Below are 23892 nucleotides of genomic sequence, written 5' to 3' on the forward strand. Positions count from 1 at the left end.
CACCTCCTCTTCCCCCCCAACAACTCACTTCCCCCCCCCCCCCGCCCCCCCAACAACTCACCCCCTCTCCTCCCAAATCACTGATACCCTCCTGGAGGATCCATCCTCTAGCCCGCTCACTGACCCCCTGGTGGAACCCCCGAGATCACTGACCACCCCCTCCCCCCAGCTCACTGACCTTCTTCACCTCCCCCCCCCCCCCCCCCTTCCTCCCAGCTCACTGACCCTCTTGCCCCCCCAACTCACTCACCCAGCCGGTGGACCTCCTCCCCCATTTTCTCTGCCAGCCGTTCACTCGGTCCACTCAGGAGTTGCTGAATCAGGTTTTTGGCTGATACTGTGATGACGGTTGAGGTAGGATCAGCCTTTAGTTAATGTCCTTGGTACCCCAGTATCATCCAACACACACTTCCTCTCGATATATTGTTTGTAAAAATGCATTTTGCTTATATTCGATCATGCATGTATACACTTATGCAAAATTATATATATCTGTGCATAGGGGGAAGTGGTGGTGTAGTGCTAGTGTCAATGCTAGTAATCCAGAGATTCAGGGTAATGCTCTGGGACATGGGTTGGGAATTCCACCTTGGCAAGAGGAAAATCAATAAAAATCTGGTATTAAAATGTCTAATGATGACCACGAAATGATTGCTGTAGAAACCCATCAGGTTCTCTAATGGGAAGGAAATCTTTGGTTGTTACCTGGACTGGTGTACACGTGACTTCAGACCCACAACAGATCATGTCCCAGACACCACCATCACCGTCCCTTGGTATGTCCTGTCCCATTGGCAGGATATACACAGCCGATGTTGTGTTACAGTCGGGAGGGAATTGCCCTGTGATTCCTCAACATGGACTCTGGACTCCATTAAATCTCATGCCATCTGGTTAAACATGCACAAGGGAACCTACTGCTGATTACCCAAAGCTGTCATCCCCCCCCCCCCCCTTTGGCTGAAGTAATCCTTCATGTTGGATGCCACATGGAGGAAGTACTGAGGATGCTAAATGTACTCTGGGTTGGGGGCTTCAATGTCCATCATCCAAGAAAGGTTTAGTAACCACCACAGTCCAAGCTGGCCAAGTCCTAAAGGACATAGCTATTTGACTGGGTCTGCTGAAGGTTGTGAGGGAACTGATAAACATTCTTGACCTCATCCTCACTGATCTCCCTGCTGCAGATGCATCTGCCCATGACAGTATTAGTAGGAGTGACAACTGTATTGTCCTTGCGGAGCAAAAGTCCTGTCTTCACATTGAGGATACTCTTCATTGTTTATGTGGCACTACCACCGTGCTAAATGGGGTAGACTTTGACAGATCAAGACTGGGCATCCATGAGGTGTTGTGGGCTGTCAGCAACAGAATTATACTCAACCACTATCTAATGGCATGGCCTGCATATCCTCCAATCTGTCATTACAACCAAGCCAGGGATTAACCCTAGTTCAATGAAGTGTGCAGGAGGGCATTCCAGATTCAACATCAGGCATACCTAAAAATGAGGTGTCAACCTGGTGAAACTACAAACCAGGACTACTCGCCTACCAAACAGCATAAGCAGCATACAATAGACAAGAGTGAGTGATTTCACAACCAGTGGGTTAGATGTAAGCTTTGCAGTCCTGCCACATCCAAACATGAATGCTGGTAATTATACAACTCACTCGAGGAGAAGGCTTCATAAATATCCCCATTTCCAATGAAGGAGGAACCCAGCACATCAGTGTAAAAGATAAGGCTAAAGCATTGGCAACAGTCTTCAGTCAGAAGGGCCAAGTGGATGATCCATCTTAGCCTCCTTTCGAGGTCCAGAGCACCAGAGATGCCATTCATCAGCCAATTTAGTTCACTCCACGTGATATCAAGAAATGGCTGAAGGCACTGGATACTATAAAGACTATGGGCTCTGACAATGTTCCGGCCATAGTACTGAAGATTTGTGTTCTAGAACTTGCCACATCCTTAACCAAGCTGTTACAGAATGGCTGCGACACTGGCATCTACACAGCAATGTGAAAAATTGCTCTGGTATGTCTTGTACACAAAAGCAGGCAAATCCATACTGGCCAATTACTGCCACATCAGCCTATATCAGTCATCAATAAAGTGATGGAAGCATTATTTAGTGGTACTTGCTTAGCAATAACCTGCTCACTGCTGTTCAGTTTGTGTTCTGCCAAGGTCACTCACCGTCTGACCACATTACAGCCTTGGTTCAAATGTAGACAAAAAAGTTGAATTTCAGAGATGAGGGTGAGAGTGACTGGCCTTAACATCACAGCCACATTTGACAGCGTGTGGCATCAAGGAGCCCTAGCAAAACTGGAGTCAGTGGGTATCTGGGGCGGCTTGGAGTTATACCTGGCACAAAGGAAGATGGTTTTGTGGTTGGAGGTCAATCATTTCAGTTCCAGAACATCACTGCAAGAGTTCCTCAGGGTAGTGTCCTAGGCCCAACCATCTTTAGCTGCTCCATCAATGACCTTTTTTCCATCATAAGATCAAAAGTGGGGATGTGCACTGTTGAATGTTCATTACCAACGTTCATGAGTCTGCAGGTACTGAAGCAGTCCATGTCCAAATGCAGAAAGACCTTGAAAGTATCAGGCTTGGGTGGAAAAGTGGCAAGTAACATTCACTCCACCAACAAACAGTGGCAGCAGTGTGTATCATCTTCAAGATGCACTGTAGGAACTCGCCAAGGCTTATCAGACAGCACCTTCCAAACCCACGATTGCTTTCATATAGAAGGGATGGGCAATGAACGCTGACCCAGCCAGTAACGCCCACACCCTGTATATTAATGTAAAAAGATTCCATGTGCACATACTGTGCTTGCATTTCTTGGGCACATTTAACATAGTGAAATGGGGTAGTGAAGAGAGTCATAGATCATAGAATCCTTACAGTGCAGAAGGAGGCCATTCGGCCCATTGAACCTGCGCCAACATCAATCCCACCCAGGCCCTATCTTTGTAACCCCACGTAATTGCCCTGCTAATCTCCCTGACACTAAGGGACAACTTAGCATAGCCAATCAACCTAACTTGCACATCTTTGGAGTCAAATGATCTGTTCCAAATTCTGCCTGATAAGTAGTCTGGGTGGTTTTGTTACTATGAGAACAATGGGGGCTGATATTGACACCTACTAGGAGCAAAGTGCAAAATATTCACACTTGAAAATAAAGGCAAGAGCAGCCATGGGGTCTCTGGGTAGAATTTTAGTCTCCTAAGCTTTTGGACTCAAAAGGAGAGAAATGTCTCAGAGTCAAAGGCTGTGCAGCGAGGAGAGAGAATAAGACTGCATGTTGGCCAAGAGCTACCCATCAGAAATGCAGGAAAAAGGATGGTCTTTAGCCAAAGAAACACATCCCAAGGCAATCTAAGGAATCTGGATGATTCCTCCTAGGGTACAGGAAAGAATCACTGGAGTGGGCCTTATTGCTGATATTTGGTTTTGGAGTTTTCTGAAAACTAAGAAACTTGAGAGAAATGCTTTTTGAAGGTCATTCAATGTTATGATTTAGCAAAATGTGGAGAAGCGAACCCATTGAAAGCTGGGATTGATGTTGGTGTGGTTCCTGTAAAGACTGCAATTCTTTGGAGAGTGAACAGTGAAGTAAAACTGGCCTGGGGTTTTCGGTTGAGTTAAACAGTTAAAACTGGGATATCTTTGTAGTTTAGCGTAACAGTTGCTTAACAAGTAGTGTTTGGTGGGTGTTGCTTTTAGTTAGTTTGTAATAGTAAAAGTCTTAAAATTTGAAATCTTGTCACAGATTATTTTAAGTTGGTCACTGGGAATTCAAAAGTTCTCTGTTTTTACAGGGATTGTAGCACATTTTACGGGGAAAGGCCGGGACAGTGACATTTGCTGAGTTGCTCTTGCAGAGAGCTGGCATGGACACAACAAGCTGACTGGCGTCCTGTGCTGTAACCATTCCACAATTCTTGTTGCTTCATGTGCTATAAGTTACATATTTCAATGCTATTTGTAACATTGAGCAAAATATACATTTAGTTACTTGTGATATTCCAATTCACCTGAAATTTTTCTGAATGAATATTTGACTCATTTGTTTATAGTTTATTTTAACTCTTATCAGGAAGAAAATACAACTGAAAGATCAATGGTTAAAAAAATGTTCACTTCATTCCAATACAGCAAACAGAAATGATTTCACTGAGAAGTCAGTAACGTCACGAGAGGAGTCAGAAAACTGAGCAGCAAAGAGACTCCTCATACAGTCTCATTATTTCTAAGGGCATCAAAATGGATTTGCACCTTCCTACAAGCTCCCAATTTTTACACGTGGGTTTAGCATTATATGATTATTGTTTCCTTGCTTGGCTCTCCTTGGAAGTGCCCTGCAATAAGGGACACAGTTTTTTAAAAATTTGATTTTATAAACTACTAAATGCAGGATTGTTGCTGTTTCTGTCCAAACCCAAGGCAGGATTAGTGGATAGTTACAGAACTGGTTCTCCTGCAAGCTCCACTAGAATGAATTACTGCCCTTGTTACAATGTCCATAGAGACATTTTAAAATGAGATGTGAATTTTCCTAGTGACTGACATCAGGGATCACACAGTGACATTTCTCATTTTAAGATTTTTACTGTAGCAAACACACAAAAATCAAAATGGACTAAACATTCCTTAGTCGGCAGCTAATACACTAAACTACAGAAAAGGAATTCACTAGTAACTTCTTAACACAATCGCAAACTCCATGTTGCATTTATACATTACACTGAACTCTCTGCGTCCAAAGCTCTTCGCTCGAACAGGATCTCTTCTTGCATCACCAGGGTGAATCTTCCAGTGTCTTTTCCCTTCGCTCAACCCTATAGGATAACTAAATGAAGTTCCCATTACTTGGTACTCTCTGGTGATTCTGTGGTCTTTAACGGGCGGCATGGTAGCACAGTGGTTAGCATGGCTGCTTCACAGCTCCAGGGTCCTGGGTTCGATTCCCGGCTTGGGTCACTGTCTGTGTGGAGTTTGCACATTCTCCTCGTGTCTGCGTGGGTTTCCTCCGGGTGCTCCGGTTTCCTCCCACAGTCCAAAGATGTGCGGGTTAGGTTGATTGGCCATGCTAAAAATTGCCCCTTAATGTCCTAAGATACCCATTTTGATGCCCTTAGAAATAATGAGACTGTATGAGGAGTCTCTTTGCTGCTCAGTTTTCTGACTCCTCTCGTGACGTTACTGACTTCTCAGTGAAATCATTTCTGTTTGCTGTATTGGAATGAAGTGAACATTTTTTTAACCATTGATCTTTCAGTTGTATTTTCTTCCTGATAAGAGTTAAAATAAACTATAAACAAATGAGTCAAATATTCATTCAGAAAAAATTCAGGTGAATTGGAATATCACAAGTAACTAAATGTATATTTTGCTCAATGTAACAAATAGCATTGAAATATGTAACTTATAGCACATGAAGCAACAAGAATTGTGGAATGGTTACAGCACAGGACGCCAGTCAGCTTGTTGTGTCCATGCCAGTTTGGAGGGATTGGCGGGTAAATATGTAGGGATGGGGGAGTAGGGCCTGGGTGGAATTGTGGTCGGTGCAGACTCGATGGGCCAAATGGCCTCTTTCTGCACTGTAGGGTTTCTATGATTTCTATGATTAACTCTTTGCAATCCTCGTTTCCTTGGACATGACATCCCTTCTCATTGGCCCTCCAGTTGGTGGTTTCTTCAAGCCAGTTCTTTTCTTCTGCTTACCATAGCAGCACTGGTTGTGGGTCTTTCTCCCCAAAACTCTTGACTTGACTGCCACTGAGAGTTTGTCAATTTGGAAAGGATAAGGTCAACTGTCCCTTCCTTTGTGGCCAGATGTTAAAACTAGCAGCTTGTTGAGTAGGTTTCGACCGAGGCTCCTGTCCTGATGGCAATTAGGTCACGTGAGCTCAGCTTTTGTTGGAACTAGTATAAAGTCAAAATGGTTTGTCTCTGGGCAGAACTAGTAAGAGGTCCCACATAGCTCCTCTTCAACCCTACAACATACTTCAAATTACTCCATTTTACATTTCATTAAAGGATATAGTTTAAAATATAACCATTGGTTAGAACACCCTAACTGGGCTCTCTGTGGCATTGCAAAGAGTATTGATTATAAATATCAAGGCCATTCCCCCTCTCTCAAACCAAATTTGTGATTGTTCGTTTGTACAATTTATGATGTTCTCTGCAAAGCTTTTTTCATGGTGATGGATCTTTTCATCTTTGACCATTATGTGTGTTAGCTGGACTAACTACAAATTCCTCTGTTTAGTTAATTCAGAATGCAAGCAGAGAGTGTTGAGGAAATGAGTCTAGTAAGGCTGAAGTAAGTTTTATTTATTAATTTTTATGGGATGTGTGTGTTGCTGGCTGGGCCCAGCATTTATTGCTCGTCCCTAATTGCCCTCCATTTCAGAGGGTATTTGAGAGTCAACCACATTGCTGTGGGTCTGGAGTAATATGTAGGCCAGATCAGGTAAGGACGCAGATTTCCTTCTCTGAAAGACATTAGTGAACCAGATGGGCTTTTTATGACAATCGACAATGGTCATCATTAGACTTTTGATTCCAGATTTTTTTTTAATGGTTTCAAATTTCGCTATCTGTCATAATGGGATTTGAACCCGGGTACCCAGAGCATTACCCTGGATGTCTGGATTCTAGTCCACTGACAATACCACAACGCCATGACCTTCCTTGTTGTTGGGTTGGAATAGTGTGTGACTGTCCCTCTAACTTATGCTGTTTTTGACCTGGAAGTGCTAGATACTGTGTACTTATAGTGGGATGTATTTGTTTCCTCCACACAATCATTTTTCACTTGAGCAGAATGAAATGTACCAAAAAGAATCCAATATTTATTTTACTTTCATATTTGTTTCTATTTGAGGTATGATCACTTGTGGTGTGACGATGGAAGACGAGTCTGGTGACACAGACATAAATAACGATTCATTTGAGCTGCCCGTTTTCGGCTTTACTGGCCTTCGAAGCAAAGTCTGTGATGGCACAGTGGATTTCAAACACAGGTCTCCAGGACAGTCTGATTCAGTTGTCGTAGAGGGTTCAGACTCTGAACGCCATGACGCTCCGTTGGCCAAAACGAGACGTTCTCAGCGGATTCGCAGCCACTCTGTTAAATGCTTACCTAAGGAAATAGTAACAGTTGTGAGTAGTGAGAGTGATGGTGATGATGATTTAATCATTCCTTTATCCGATAGACTGAGGGCAAAGCTAACTGGGAATCAAAATGTTGAGAAGCCTGACCACTCTCTTTCTAAATTTAGTCAAGAAAATTCCAGACATAACTCTGTCTTTGGGACTTCAATTCCCAATAACCCTCAACTTAATCAAGTTGACCCTGAAATGAAGAAGACTGATGCTATGCTCAGTGAGAGCCAAGCCACAGAACCTACGTTCATTAGCCAAAGAGCTTTGCCTTCACGCTCTACATGGGACATTTCAGACTCAGATGATGGAGATGAAGTACTCATGTTGCAGCCAACAAAATCGCATGAGCCTGATTTAAATTCAGCTCAACTGTGTGTTAGGAATGTGCCACCCTCCAGGAAAGTGGCATCAGATTCATCCCACCCACAGAAAAAAGTTAAACGGAATGTAGCAGAAGTCGAAAAGACTCAACAGGCGGCACTGAGAAAATGTCAGGAACGAGAGCATCAGCGAGCAGAGAAGGAAAAAGTTCGTCAGCAACGGGAAGCGGAAAAAGCCATGAAGAAGGAGTTAGCTGACATTGAGAAGATGTTGAGACCGGGAGAATGCATCAAACACATGCTGGTCTCCATTGATCCAGGTGAGTGTTTAAAAAAAATAGTTTGGATCTCATGAGAAAGCATTGATAGTTGTTAAAACAGGGCTTAAATTAGCCTTTGTTACAAAGCCTATGCTGTTTAATAACAGCTCAAGTACATTTTTAAGTACTTGATGATAGGTTGGTTGTAGTGCAGAAGCTCATTCAGCCCATTGTTTCTGTACCAGTTCTGCAAGAGCAATTCAACTCCTACCACTCCCCACCTTTTCTTTGTATCCGAGCAAGTTTTCTTTTCTATAGGCCAATTCCCTTTTGAAAATCACAATAGAATCTGCCTCCTCCACATTTTCAGGTAGTGCATTCCAGATCCTCATTACAAAAGTAAGTTTTTTCTCATGATACCATTGCTTCTTTTGCCAGCCACCTTTAAATTGGTGTCATCTGGTTCTCGATCTTTCTGCCATCAAGAACAGTTCCTCCTTATCTACTGTTGTCTGATTATTTTGCTAACCTTGTATCCATGTTTCCACCTCAGCTCAGCTTCTCATTGTGAGTTGGCTGCACAGTTCAATATTTTCCCTTCACCTCCTCTCCGGTTTCACTACTGGTGGCAGAGCCATAAAATCATCAGCTCTCTGCATATGACATTCTTTTTCTAACCCTCGCAACTTATTTTAATCTCTGCTGACCTTCAAAAATGTCCATCTACAAGTGCTCCTTCAATCCCTGCCCCAAATTCTAACTGCTGCTCCAGGTGAATTTTATCTCATCCTCAGTGATGTTTATGTGCTTTGGGGTATTGCTATATAAATATAAATTGTTACATTTAATGCTTTGCATGTGGTGTTGCTAATCGTCATGAACAGTGGATCCAATATAGATACTACTAAGTCCCTGAAGACTATTCCAGAATCCAGAGTTAGACACGGACGCATTTTTATTTGGTTTTTCTTCCAATCTACCCCTCTGACCTAGTTGGTACCACACCTGCCTCTGGGATTTAAATTTAAAAGATTTAAATCCCATCTATGACTCGCTAATGGCAGTGCTGCATTGTCTTGCTGTCCATCATTTGAGACATGGAATTGAGGACCATTTGCCTACTTCTGCATAACAACAGTCTCACACTGCTCCAAAAGTGATTTAGGAGAAGCCTCCTTTTAATTTAAATTTAACATTTTTGAAATGATCTTAGTGGTCACAGATGGGAGTGCAATACTCAGTATGATATTTTCCCAAAATCTTGATAAAATCTGACTCTTGCTGTGGCACATGTGAACATGATGTTTTATCTGTTTCACTGCACAGGGCTGCTTCAGGTAGAAGGAGGTGGACAACTGCTCAGTACTCTACAGACCATGGAAGTTAGCTGTGTGATAGAAAATCAGACTATTCCCCACAGTGTGACCTGGAGGAGAAGACAGGCTTGCGTTGTAGGGCAGCAGATGGTATGTGATATTCATATGTCTTAACAGGATTGGAAAAGTTGTGGTAACGCATTATTTACACTCTAATGTAGTGGAGTTAAAAGTTCCTGTTAAAAATTGTAAAATATCACACTGAAAATTTTGTCTGCTGTCCATGAAGTCCTACATCGATCAAGATGTGGGGATGCTGCAATTGCCCACATGTAATGGTGTGAGGAGAACCGTTCAGCTTGATTTCTGCTGCTAACTATGGTATCCAATGGCATGTGGAATATGGGAATTAGACAGAATCAGATTCAGTTATGATGGCGCAGTTTTACAATCACATTGCAGATCAGTTGTAACTTATGTCCAGTTGAACAGTGAATGAGAAACAGTCAGAACCCGTGGAGGCACACCCAAAACACAACTCGAAAGGAAACTTTTGCTCATGTGTCTCTGATCCTTTGGTAGTTTACTCTTCATTCTCTTGGTTTAAGTACTGCCTTAACGACATAGGAAATGGGAGCAGGAATGGGCCATTTGGCCCATCAAGCCAAACACACAGACTATGGCTGATCATCCACCTCTAAGCCATTTTTTCTTACTAACCCCATATCTCTTGATGTCATAAGTATCCAGCAATCTATGGATTGCTGTCTTGAACATGCTCAATGATTGAACTTCCACAGCATTCTGGGGTAGAGAATTCAAAAGGTTCACCACCCTCTGAATGAAGAAATCTTTCCTTATAATAGGTAGAATTCTTTTTGGCTTGATGGCAGCATCCTGTCTCACAACTAAGTAATGTGGTATATGAATTTCAGTGCCGATGAGATGCCAGATATGTAGACCATGTGTCCCAAAGACTGGCGGACCATATCAAACAGCACGTCCCTTTGGCTGTTCATAACAGGCAAAGTACAGGAGATACCCAACCAGCCGCTACTTGTAAAACTCAAAACATGATGTCCAACATTAGATGTGATTTCGTGATTGGACAACACTCGCTAAACAATTCTGATTGTGCTGAAGAATTGCACTGAAAACCATTTTAAAATGATTTGTTGGGCTAACAGTGTGGCTCTCTTAGGCACATTGGAAGCTACATAATACTCACACACGACCCAGTCCTTTGCAGACAAAAGGAGTACATCTATTCATTGCACTTTTTCAACTAAACAAAAGCTTGGACAATAGCCATTCTGTGGTTCATTCTCCATGGCAATGCCACTTGCCAACCAATTAGCACTCTTTTCTCATGCAGTATAAATTGTTGTTCCCTTTTACTACTGGTACTCCTAATAAAAAGTCCTGATGAGTACAAGATGAAAAGCTTCACCAACATGTATCTTTTTTTCAATAATACTCCCAAGTTCTGCACTGCGAACTGAATATTATCTAGATGTATGTAACTTCACATTTAAATACTTTCAAGTGTATTGGGTCTACTTTCCCTGTAGATCCTGTTCTTCAATATCTCCAGATGTTGGGTTATTCAATTTTCTTTGCTTAAGACCCTGACTGTTGCGCAATATTGTAGCATTTGTAAACTGTAGAACTGCAATTTCCAAAGTGACATAAACAGAAGGTGGAGCCCAGCACACACCTCAGGGATCCCAATCATCATCAGGCCCTTTTTGGAAAGGTCCCAATTTAAGGTATCCTTGACCTCTGTTCTTTCAGTTAATGTGCAATCTGTCTTTCAGCATTCCCTTTTACGCTGGCTCAAAATCCTGTGTGTTCATGTTTGTCTTGCAGAAATATCACCATCTGAAAAAAAACAAGTGTCCAACCTTGTTGGATCTCCCAGTCTAGTGGCCACCACCACTGCTCTCAAATGCTACCAAGACCCACATGGATATTCAGTGACCTGGGATTGCTTCCTGTCAATGAGCTTTTCTGTTCCTGTCCTACCCTCACTCCCATTTGGGCTCCTCTCTTCTCCATACAACTTTTTCTATTGATGTAACTCCAATTTTCGGAATATGAGATCTGGAGGGTTATTTGCTGCTCTATTTTCACCTCTTATAATCTTCAAGCTTTTAAAACCTCGATAAGTTTGTGCTTTACCTTGCTTTTTTTTTGCATCTGAACCTTGCTGATGTCTTGCCCTTTGGCTTCAACACTTTACTTTGGTTTCTCAATAATGAAGAATAAAAATCTCAGTTGAACATTTGAGATGTACTTACAGCCTGTGCAATGGTCATACAGGCTGGTTCAACACAACAGCCAGACTATTCCATTTTGTAACTTGTTTTTACACTTTGATAAAATATGTCCTGGAAATTATCTTAACAGAATGAAAAGACTGACTGGGTGGATGAGCTTCACGTTCTGATCTATATTCCACTGGAGGAGTTTGTTTCTATGGTTCACAACTACAAACAGGTAACATTACACAATAATGTATCAATTTTCTTGTGTTTCAGCCCTCTGACATCTAGAATGGTCAAAGTCAGGCACTCGTTACTTTCCACAGTTAGATAGCTGATGGTTTTCTAGAATTCACTTTTTAACATTTAGAATCAGTTTTTTAATAATTTCTGTTTTAAACAGAAGCCCCAGAAATCAATTGTTTGCTTTATTTAAAATAGCGCAGGTTAGGTTTTGTCTTTTTCCACAGTTTCATCTGCGATTTCTGGCTAACAAGGCTGGCAGAAACTTTCCAGATGGCCCAGTGAGAATACAAGATCTTGAGTTTGATTCCTGCTCTCACTGATTTCAGTTAGAACCTCAGGGGAGAAATAAAATATCAGCTCTGGTACTCACTCCCGATCAATAAACAGTGGTTCCTGATAAAGAGCATCAAGTGAAGATTGGGTTATACTGTGAAACCCTGTGTGGTTGAACAGCCCATTGGCACTTTCTGGTTAGGCTCATGTCTGAAGAGTGGCCAGTTGGGTGGCATGTCAGCAGCTGGCCTGTACTGGTAAAAGCATTACGTTCGCCTGTGTCATTGAAGAAAGAAGCCTCCTAACAGACAAGGTCACATTGATGTCTTGCAGCAACAAGATGTTTAAGTTTTCGTCCTCCTCTGTATTTGTTCTCTTTGATTCACTGAGGCCAGAAAAACAAAAAGAATTATTGAATTTTCCAAACACTATAGAAATCCCACAGTCTAATGTAATAGAAGTGGAACTTGAAGGGAGGAAATAGTAACCCTGTTGTACATTATAGGCAATGCTGTTAGATTCTGCTTTCAGCTAGAATACGTGCCATAAAACACGATTAAAGTTCCTAGAATTCCTTATAAAGAAACAACATGATTAGTGCTTCCTGTTGGGAATCGAATAGCCTGGTGGTAAAGGATAGAACACTGGAATCTAGTCTTTGTACAATTTGGATAAGGTGTTTAACCAAAATCCCAACTTCCCTCTGAAATGGACACAAAAGATCCTACAGTGCAATTTGACAATAACAAGGAATATATCTCCGGCTAATATTTATCCATTGATTTGCAGTACAAAACATATTATTTGGTCATCATCACATTGTAGTTTGTGGGAGTGTTGTGCGCAAAAATTGGCTGTTACATTTCTGATATTACAATAGCGAGTACACTCTGTTGCCTGGTCTGTGTTGTGAAGTCCTTCTCTTGAGGCTGTGTATTGCTCAAACTAATGCAAAGGCTCGTGAAACACAGTGTACTGATTTTAAGACGTTATTTTATTTAATCAAACGATCGAATGGGAGAGTGATATAAAAAAGCCCAGCACTCCAGATAGAGGATGTGGGCTGCCCGATATCATTCTGCTATACAATGCCCTCGCAAGGACAATTATTGGTTACAAAATCATTTCTCCCACCTTCCCGGTAGGCATAATCCAATAAACATTAATACAAATCAGTCAATAATCATCCTGTCATTAATTCCAGTCAATAACAATACACATCTTGATCTAATAGGAGGATTTCATTTGTTACTAATTATGAACGTTATTTGCTTGGAGTTGCATAGCTCTATTCATAAAATAGATGAATAGCCATCTTGTTCCCGACCACTGCTGATTACATAACTGCTTTCAGTGAAACCATTGTCCCTTGGAATGCAGGCACTGTCTATACCTCTCCCACCAAGCCCTGCTGTATTTTGTTATTGACTGAAGCTTAACAAAATCCTAAATTAAACTTCATTCATTTCATAAATTCAAAATACATGTTTTTAAATGAAAAGTACTTGTTAATCATATGGTGATGTATTCTTTAGCAGCAGCCTTGTCAGTGTTCCCATAGTCCCAAGATCATCACTCTTAAGTCAGTATCATGTTAATGTTCCTAAACCTATGGTTATGTGTTTTATTAGCCTATTCTAGCCCTCTACATCACACTCCAAAGGTACTTCATTGTTTGTACAGTGCTTTGGAATGTTCTGTGACCACGAAAGGTGCGTTATCTTCTTCTTGACCTTTTGTCTACAGAGGCACATCTTGTATATCATACACCTCTGACTACCAGCTGCACTTCGTACGTGCTCCTATACTATTATATAAAAATGTGTATGTAGATATAAGTATGTGCACATGTAAGTCCCCAATGAGTACCACCACCTGAATACAATTAAGCACCCATTTGATAACAATCCTGATTTTAACTTTAATTAAGCACACACACTTCCCTATAATTTCTCACCCAGGAATTGCAAGGGGCTGCGACTGAAAACCAGATGACATTACAAGGTTTTGCTCTTGATATTCTCCAGAAAAGTGCTCGGAGAGTTCCATGTTTCGTTGTTGTGGGGTTGGAAAAATACTTCAGGTGAGCACTGCAGTGAATCTTTTTTGAAGTGTTGTCTTAATGTTTATTTTACTGCCCTAAAGCAGCCATAGTGTTCTGCAGCTCAGTGCCATCTGCTCAAACTGAGGGGAATGGTTGTGTTTGTGAAGAGTAGATCCACAGTTATTGTGGCTAGTGCGGATTGAAGTATGATTAAAAAGTAACCCAGTTTTTAAGAAAGTGCTGCCCACTCTGAAGTTAATTCCATGAAATCAGGTACTTCTTACTGGCCCACTATCAGTGGCTAACTTCAAAAGCAGTCCATGCGAGCTTCTCTGCACTGCAGCACAGGAACTGTTGTAATACCAAAACCCATCAAATACTGTGGGAGTGTGCACTCGAGGCACGGCCAGTAGCTGGAATCAATCCCAGAGCTGTTCACGACCCCAGGAACCCACACGTTTGTTACCATGTATATTATGAGTAAAATGCACTGTGTTGTAATCCAGTAACAATTGTATTAGAAAAAGGAAGGCAAGCCAAGAAAATGACCTGCACTCCCCTGTGTTTAAATATATAGTATGGTTCTGTGCCTAGGAGTTCACTTAGACCAACTATTTTGTAACACACACACTAGATTTTGGTTGATTTCAGCTGAGCCAGCAACTGTGACCTGACTGTTGGTCTCAGCATCGCTGGGCTAGAAAGGAGCAAAACTACTGATCACTATTCAGTTACCTCTGCTGGGAATTATACATGTCTTGATGCTTGGTCTTATACTACAGGATTTAGTTGTGACATCATTGAAGATCAAATAATTTAGTTGTGACATCATTGAAGATCAAATAATTTGCTGATAATTACTGGAATTGGATGAGATATAGACTTTAGCTGGAGCAGGAGAAATGGAAAGTAAAAATTAATGTCATTTTTTGGTTTGTTTCTGCAGGCCACAGAAGAAGCACAGGTCACAGCAGACAAAGTGCAGTGAAGAACAAGCAAAGCAAAGAAAGGCAAAAGGCTATAATCAGCATGTGCCTCTGATATCACGAGCGGATGTAGAATTAGTGAGTTTTCACTGGCTTCAGAGACACGGTGCAACTTTGATTTCACAGGCGGAACTCAGTAGAGGTTACACAAAACTATATTGTTAGGAAGCAAAAAACTGGCTGTTAAAAGACTGAAACTGTAAATTCAGCAAACAATCGTAGGCCAGGCAGCATCTGTGAGGAGCATAGGGGAGTTAGCACTAGGTATGTGCTCTTCATCTCTACACAGATACTACCTAAGCTGCTTTATGTTTCTGGTGTCTTATGTTTTCCTGTGATCTTCCAGTTTTATTTTGATATTTATTTCCCTTCAGCACCTTACTAGTGATGGGAAGTTTGGCATGGAAGTATTTGACCACGGAGTACACCTTTGCTGAGTCTGGTTCTGTCCTTGAGATGCTTTATGTTAAATCTGTTGTATAATGTAGGTTATTGCTGGCCTCACAGGCACATTTCATAGAATCATAGAATCCCTACAGTGCAGAAGGAGGCCATTCGGCCCATCGAGTCTGCACCGACCACAATCCCACCCAGGCCCTACCCCCACATATTTTACCCGCTAATCCCTCTAACCTACGCATCTCAGGACTCTAAGGGGCAATTTTTAACCTGGCCAATCAACCTAACCTGCACATCTTTGGACTGTGGGAGGAAACCGGAGCACCCGGAGGAAACCCACGCAGACACGAGGAGAATGTGCAAACTCCACACAGACATGAGTAGGGATAGTGAGAGGACAGATTATTCGTTTCACTGACTCTAGCCTAGCAATGCTGATACCATTTGTAGTATCCCTGCTTGCTGAGATTAGCTAGCTCACTAGAGATCAAGGAACAGCAGTTTTAAAAAAAACAGTTAGACCATTGGATTTCTTTCCAGTGACCACTTTGGACAGTACACATATATTTCAGTAGTACATATGGACTTCCGAAAGGTGTTTGATAAGGTGCCGTACCAAAGGTTAATTCACAAGGTTAGATCACATGGGATTGGGGTAATTGATTAGCTTGGATAGGTGACTGACTGATGGACAGAGAGTCGGGATAAATGTTTTTTTTCTGGATGGCAAAATGTAACTAGTGGGGTGTCACAAGGTTCGGTCCTTGGGCCCCAGCTATTTACAATCTATATTAATGGCTTGGATACAGAGATAGAAGGCTCTATAGCCAAATTTGCAGATGACACAAAAATAGGCAGGACAGTAAGTTGCAATGATGAAATAAGAAACTTACAATGGATATGGTTAGGAGAGTGGGTCAAAATGTGGCAGATGGAGTTTAATGTGGATAAGTGTGAGGTCATGCATTTTGGTCGGAAAAGTGGGACGGCAACTTATTATCTAAATGGGAAGAGACTTTGGGGTTCTCCGGTGCAGAGGGATCTGGGTGTCCTCGTTCATGAGTCACAGAAAATTAGCATGCAGGTACAGCAGATAATAAAGAAAGCAAATGGAATGTTGGCATTTATAGTTAAAGGAATAGAATATAAAAGTAAGGAAGTCTTGTTGCAGCTGTACAAGGCATTGGTGAGGCTGCACCTGGAGTATTGTGCACAGTTTTGGTCTCCTTATTTGAGGAAAGATGTGGTGGCATTGGAAGCAGTTCAGAGGAGGTTCACTAGATTGATTCCAGAGATGAGGGGTTTGGCCTAAGAAGAGAGATTGAACAGTTTAGGCTTATACTCTCTGGAATTTAGAAGAATGAGGGAAGATCAAGTTGAGGTATACAAATGATAAAAGGTAGACGTGGATAAAGTAGACGTGGAGCAGATGCTTCCTCTTGTGGGGCATTCTAGGACGAGAGGTCATAGTCTTAGGATAAGGGGTAGCAAATTTAAAACAGAGTTGAGGAGAAACTATTTCTCCCAAAGGGTTGTGAATCTGTGGAATTCGCTGCCTCAAAGTGCGGTGGATGCTGGGACAGTGAGTAAATTTAAGGAGGAGTTAGACAAATGTTTAGTTGGTAATGGGTTGAAGGGTTATGGGGAGAAGGCAGGAAAATGAGGATGAGGAGCATATCAGCCATGATCAAATGGCGGAGCGGACTCGATGGGCCTAATGGTCTAATACTAATGCTCCTATATCTTATGATCTTTAGTTGGGTCAGCAGAGTATTGGTCTCTGTCATTAGTTTTGCAACAATCAATAGCCTACCAGTCCAGACAAGTTACCTGAAACCTTTGGAATTTTTATCTGGAAATAAAAATCCTTCAGGAGAGGAAAAATAATGTGTTTAAAAGCAATTCCATTGTACATCATTTAGTTTGATTTAAAATTATTGTTGTGTAGAGTCTTAGTTATTTGTTTTTCCTTCTTGCCTCAGGCTCTAGTACACATGCAACTGTCCGTTGGAACACAGCTTCAATTATTGGAGGAGTGGAAGGAGTTTGCAGATTATATCAGCATGTTCACCAAAGCTGTGGCTGAGGCCCCATTCAAGTAGGTGCTGAGCTTGAGCAGAACTTCAACGAGCAACTTTCTTTTAAATGAATTGGTCAGCATTAATCCAATTCCCATTAGGTGTGAGCAGACAGCACAAAACCGTCCCTCACTTAAATACTAAGCCCCTCTCCAAACAACTGCAAGGTGGCTGGAGTGCGAAGTAAAAAGTACACAATGGTGAGATTGTGGGCTCCTTCCCGAAGCAGAATGAGGATGTGGGGTGAACGGATGTGATTATGATGTCCTTATGGTAGAATAGTTTGCCAGTGTTTATGAAGAATGTGATAGCTAAGGATTTCCTTCATGCTTGGAACAGTATCCCATAATCAGACTATCTAATGAGCTTTTTATATATTGAATGCCACAAATGATTTATTGGACCATAACTTCCAATCTCCCCAAAGATGTGTTTGGAAATGCCCTTTGGGGGTTCCCAAATAAGGTTTGCATGGTAATTGGCCAGAAGTGCAAACTTCCCCTGAGCAATTGCTTTGCATAGGAAACCATCAACAATTGTTTAAATTACAAACTTCTGATGATTCTGACTGGGTGATACCAGTAGTTACCCAGGGACGGTTAGAAGGATTGAAAACACGTCTAAAGTCTGAGTTACTATTGTACACACATACACACACACAAAATGGTACTCCTCCCACATAGTTAACCATGGGGAACTTCATAGGTAACTGACTACCAAAGATATTGGTCTCTGGATTGTTGGAGATGGAACAAACGTATGTTGGGACTAGTTAGGACTCTGCAAAATCCTAATGTAAGACATATGTGCAATTTACCTTCCGATGGATTTATTCCCTGCTGCCTAGGACCCTGCATAATTGTCATCAAACCTGAGCTTAGGTTGGATGTTTGGGCCAGATATAAGGGACTTAGCTGAATGTCTATCCCCAACTGCCCACCTCCAACCTGACCTGATTATTTCTTCTGACCAGTCAACTATGCCACCCACTCCTATCTCACACCTGCCCAAGGACTGGAACTTATAAAAAATTTACCTGAATATAGCAGCTACTGTCATAAAAGGAGTGTGTCTTCTCCTTCCCTAGCTCTCGCTGGACTTGCTCTCGAGTGCCTGCGCTGCCCATTTCTGCTTCAGTAAGAAGTCTCACAACACCAGGTTAAAGTCCAACAGGTTTATTTGGTAGCAAATACCATAAGCTTTCGGAGCACTGCTCTCAAACAGTGCACAGACACAGAAATCAAGTTACAGAATACTAATTAGAATGCGAATCTCTACAGCCAGCCAGGTCTTAAAGGTACAGACAATGTGGGTGGAGGGAGCATTCAACACAGGTTAAAGAGATGTGTATTGTCTCCAGACAGAACAGCTAGTGAGATTCTGCAAGATCAGGGGGAACGCCGGCATCTCCACATCATTTCTGCTTCAGCCAGGATTGGGAGATCCCAGAAGAAATGGGTAGCATCATCAATGTGAAAGGCAGAGGCAATGCACCCAGCATTGCTGATTGGCCGGAAGATCATTGACCATTGTCAGTATGGTCTTCATTCCTCCTTTGAAACATGTACAGTTGAATAAAGAATTCAGTGCATTGTAAGACCTGCGAGTGGCATAACTGGTACCTAAAAACACTTCCAATCCCTGCCCAAACCACACCATCTCTCTGATGTCAATGTAATTCAGTGACCATTTTAAGCTGGTTTGAGTGATTTTCGCACATGACATTTAACTGAATCATCCTGCTTTGTAAGAATCCCAATGGTTGTTAGTCAAGATTGCCAAGTGTGATTGCTTTTATAAAGGCTATATTGCTTATTGGTTCTACTCGTGTATTGTGACAGCATTTACTTAACTTCCAGATCAGTAAAGTCTTACATTAGAAAAATATTTGTATTTTAAAAGAAATTCAGTGGCTGAGATATTATGAGGCTCTGAAAGGTGCTATATAAATCCAAACCTTTCTTTTTAAACTGAAGTAGATTTGAGATGACAATACTGGAGAAACAGCAACTGTTTGATTGAGCATTTGGACAGCAATAAAAGACTATATGCTGACAACCAACTGTGTATTTCAAGCATTATCTCTGCATGCCATAATCTAAAAATAATTTTGTTGAAAGAACAGTTTGTTTTGCAAATTGATAGGGAGAAGAAATGACTCTTTCAGTTGGTATATTCATGCTTGAATTTATAAATAAGTTGGTACCAAAGGGTGTTGATTAAATATTTGCTCTTTATTGCCAGGAGAGCACGGGAGAACAAAGGACTCTCGGTCTATTTGGAGAGTGACAGGTCCAGAGGGGCAAAGGTAGATCGTTCAGGGAAAGGTCTCCTGAGCATTTGGAAGAAACAGATCCAGCAATTAAACAGAGTTAGCTCTGAAATGGCAAATGCCATAGTGTCTGCCTATCAATCACCATGGTTACTTGCTCAGGTACAAATTACCCCGATTACTCTTTCAGCGAAACAGTATTTTTGTTAAAGTTAATGGTAATTGGTTGGAAGATAGGAGATGGGAAGTGAGAATAAACAGTATGGATTCTAGCGAATGTGAAAGGTAGGTGTTCCCCAAAGATCTACTGAGGCAATAATGTAAAAGCAAATGCTGCAGATGCTTGAGATCTGAAATAAAAATAGAAAGTGCTGAGAAAACTCAGCATGCCTGGCAGCATCTGTGGAGAGAGAGACAGTTAATGTTTCGACAAAGCTGATGAATGCATGGCAGGAGAGAGGGCTTTAAATTCATGGGACATTGATACGGCTTCAGGGGGAGGTGGGATCTATACAATTAGACAGGTTGCACCTCAAAGCCTGGATCAGTGCCCATTTAGGGCAGTTGCTAGGGCTGTTGGAGAGAGTTTAACCTAACCTAGTAGGGATGGGAATGAAGAGGTAGCATCAGAAAAGAGAAACAAGGTGCACCAAAGGAGAGACAGACAACACTAGAGTAAGAAATAGGTCGTAGATGGGGTCAGAGTAAGAGAAAATGCAATGCAGACTAAATTAAGTTTATAATGCATGAATGTAAACGCACAAAACTTGGTAAATAAGAATGGTGGGTTCCAGACATGAACACTTTCAGACTTGTACCCACCAGTGCTATACCCCAGTTTATGCAGTGACAGACCCATACCCACCAATATGAACCCCAACATCATACAACTTTAAATGTTCACTCCAGATACCAACCAGGTTTGGATGGATTGAATGTATATTTGTGCTGCTGGGTGGTTTTTCACAATTCAAGTGTGTGGTGTCAGAAGTCCATATTACTGTTAATTATTCTGTGAAATAGTTTAAGGTGTTACATAAAGGCGATTAAAGGGACCATGTACTGTATATACAAGTCAGTGTCCTCTCTTTAGTAATATTTATATATTTTCCTGTAAAATTCAGCTGAGGCAACAATATTACTGAAGTTGATTCTTGTATATGTTGTTCATAAGTGAATTATTGATATAATAAATATATTAGCTAGACGGTCAGTTGTCTTTTTTTTTCTGATTAGGCATATCAAATGTGCAGTTCTGAACGAGAGAAGGAGAATCTGCTTGCTGACATCTCTGTCCGACGTGGCGAAGGAGCAATCTCAACAACACGAAGGATTGGACCAGAGCTGTCAAAACGGGTCTATTTTCTGATGACTTCTACAGATGCTGAATTTTTTCTGGAATAACAGAGTAGCGCCAACTCCTCAGGATCTTTGGCAGAAGCATCTGGAATCGTATAGCTTTTTGATTCCTTTCCATAGAGCATCAGTATTTCTCTTTATAATGACTGAGCATTACTAAGTCGGCTAGTGGCAGAACAATTGTCATGAGAAGCGGTTTGTAGCTTTACAATAGGAGGACATATAAACCAATTAGCACAGCTTAAGTTACCACCATAGCAGTAGTACTATTAATACACTAATAGTAGCTGATATACAGTTCCACTATGGTTAATTTTTGTTGGTGGGTTTGGTTCTCATTCACAAATGTGTATAGGACATTTACCTCCTACTTTCATAATGCAGGTGTGCTGGCTGCTAAGTGAAAATGAGACTTGCTCTTTTCTTTCTTCTTTATGTCACTTGTTCTTTGGTTAATGGAGGTGATGCATTTCTTCCTCACCGAAACTGCCAGGCAGTGGGAGAGGCGTGAGTGACAGTGACCTCCCTCCAGAGACATTGAAAAGATCAGTGGGTCTACACACATTTCTGCACTCTGTCATAGTGCTCAATTGGTGTATCACTTTGAGACTGTTTGAAAGCTGGCTTGTTTCCCTATGGCCTGCTGGGCAAAGATGCTGCCTTGTGTGGTACTGAATCATACAAACCACAAGGGTCCCTGCTTCAGTCTGTGTTAGGTGAATTAATCTCAGCCAAGACAACATTTGGCACATTGGAGTCCTTGAGCTGAGGAAACAGTTGCTCAGGGTTCCAGTCCTTGATTGCAGTCCATTGACTCTTCTGTAGATGTTGGGTGAGGACAGGTTGAGACTTGGCTTTGATGCCTTCACATCTCGGCTGTTGGTTATTCTTTTAATTGTCAGTATCCAATTATAAAGAATGTTTTTATAGGTGATTTGCTGGGACAATTATAACCTGAACCAGCAAGAATCAGAGTTTTCAAGGAAAGAGGGGAGAAAAAATGGAAAAAGAAAATCTGTATACATCTTCATCACATTCAGGATAAAAGGATATATATTTTTTAAAGATAATGGTTAAGTGTAAATGTGTTGGTGCTAAAGCTTTTGATCATTTTTTGCAATAAATTTCATGATCATTTCATAGAATCTTAGAGTCATATAGATATTACAGCACAGAGGCCATTCAGCCATCAAGGCCATACTACTGTCTACAGCAGCCAAGTCAGTCACATTCCCCTGTTCTATGCCTGTAGCCCTGCAAGTTTTTTCTCTCAAGTGCACATCCAATTTCCTTTTGATATAATTGATTGTCTCACTGCCCATGACGCTGGTGGAAGCAGAGTCCCAGGTCATTGCCACTTGCTGCATTAAAAAAATTCTTCCTTGATTTCCTGTATCTCTTGTCCAAAATCTCAAATCAGTTCTGGCTCTCACCCTACACATGTGATGTCTCATTATTCAATTGCATCCATATCCCTCCCTCACTTTACACACCACATATTTTCCCATTCTTTCTATCAAGTGCAGCATGGATTAGATCCAGTGTTTCTTCAAACATTCCCAAAGTGGATGTCGGTCCCTGATTGCCCTTATGAAAGTGGCGCTGAGCTGCCTTCTTGAACCATTCTAGGTACACCCCAATGCTGATCGGGAAGGAGACCAAGGATTTTGACCCAGTGACAATTAGTGGAATGGTGATATAATTCTAAAGCAGCATGCTTTGTCACTCTGGGGGTTTTGTGATTGTGGTTTTCACAATCACCTGCAGCCTTTGTCCTTCTAGGTGATAGAGTTTGCAGGTTTGGAAGTTCGAGTTGAAAAAACTTTGGCAAATTTGCAGTACATCTTGTATATGGCCCACATGGGTGATGGCAAGGTGGTATTATCACTGGACAGTAATCCCGAGACCCAGGATAATACTCTGGGACCCGGGTTCAAATCCCACCACAGCAGGTGGTGAAATTTTAATTCAATAAAAATCTGGAATGAAGATGTCGTAGCTTCTTTGCTCCAGGAAGTACTGGACAATGAAGGGTACTCTGTCGGTCTGTCCCATGTTTGTCTTCTGAGGAGGTCAGTGCGGTTTTTCACGTCAGAACTGTCGATCGTTGAGTCGAGCGCCATATCCTGTTCTTTTGAGGGCATCTTTCAGCGTCCGTAGGTGCCTGTTGCGTTCCTTCTCACCTGCACAGATCCTCTGTATATGGAGGGCTTGTCCGTAGGGGATGGCTTCTTTAACATGTTTAGGGTGGAAGCTGGAGAAGTGGAGCATCGTGAGGTTATTTGTGGGCTTGCGGTACAGTGAAGTGCTGAGGTGACCGTCCTTGATGGAGATGTATGTGTCTAAGAATGCAACCGATTCTGGAGTAGTCCATGGTGAATCTGATGGTCGGATGGAACTTGTTGATGTCATCATATAATTGTTTCAGTGATTCTTTGCTGTAATTGTCTTGCAATTGAGTCTGTGTCTATATATGCCCTGTTTGTGAACCCAACTCTCCACTCACTTAATGAAGGAGCAGCGCTCCGAAAGCTCGTGATACCAAATAAACCTGCTGAACTTTAACCTGGTGTTGTGAGACTTCTTACTGTGCCCACCCCAGTCCAACGCCAGCATCTCCACATTAAAGTTGATAAGGCACAGGGACCAGCTAAGATGCATCCAAGGATATTGAAAGAAGTGAGAATAGAAATTGCTGGGGCACTGGCCATAGTCTTCCAGTCTTCTCTAGACTCGGAGGTGCCAGAGGACTGGAGAATTGCAAATGTTATGCCCTTGGTCAAAAAAGATTGTAAGGATAACCCCAGCAATTACAGTCCAGTCAGTTTAACATCAGCGATGGATAAGCTTACAGAAACAATTATTTGGGATAGAATTAATG

The 23892-nt window shown here is 41.7% G+C and overlaps 1 protein-coding gene across 1 annotated transcript; it reads left to right on the top strand.

The window, feature by feature from the left end:
• Positions 1-226: 226 nt before the first annotated feature.
• On the top strand, positions 227-23574 carry eme1 (essential meiotic structure-specific endonuclease 1). Its single transcript, XM_078225467.1, has 9 exons — positions 227-354; positions 6914-7834; positions 9101-9240; positions 11500-11589; positions 13835-13956; positions 14864-14981; positions 17285-17400; positions 19625-19814; positions 20889-23574. The coding sequence occupies exons 2-9, from the start codon at positions 6916-6918 to the stop codon at positions 21054-21056; spliced, it is 1863 nt and encodes a 620-aa protein (XP_078081593.1). The 5' UTR covers positions 227-354; positions 6914-6915; the 3' UTR covers positions 21057-23574.
• Positions 23575-23892: the final 318 nt, after the last annotated feature.

The sequence above is a fragment of the Mustelus asterias genome, chromosome 12 (genome assembly GCF_964213995.1).
Source record: "Mustelus asterias chromosome 12, sMusAst1.hap1.1, whole genome shotgun sequence".
Taxonomy (NCBI): domain Eukaryota; kingdom Metazoa; phylum Chordata; class Chondrichthyes; order Carcharhiniformes; family Triakidae; genus Mustelus; species Mustelus asterias.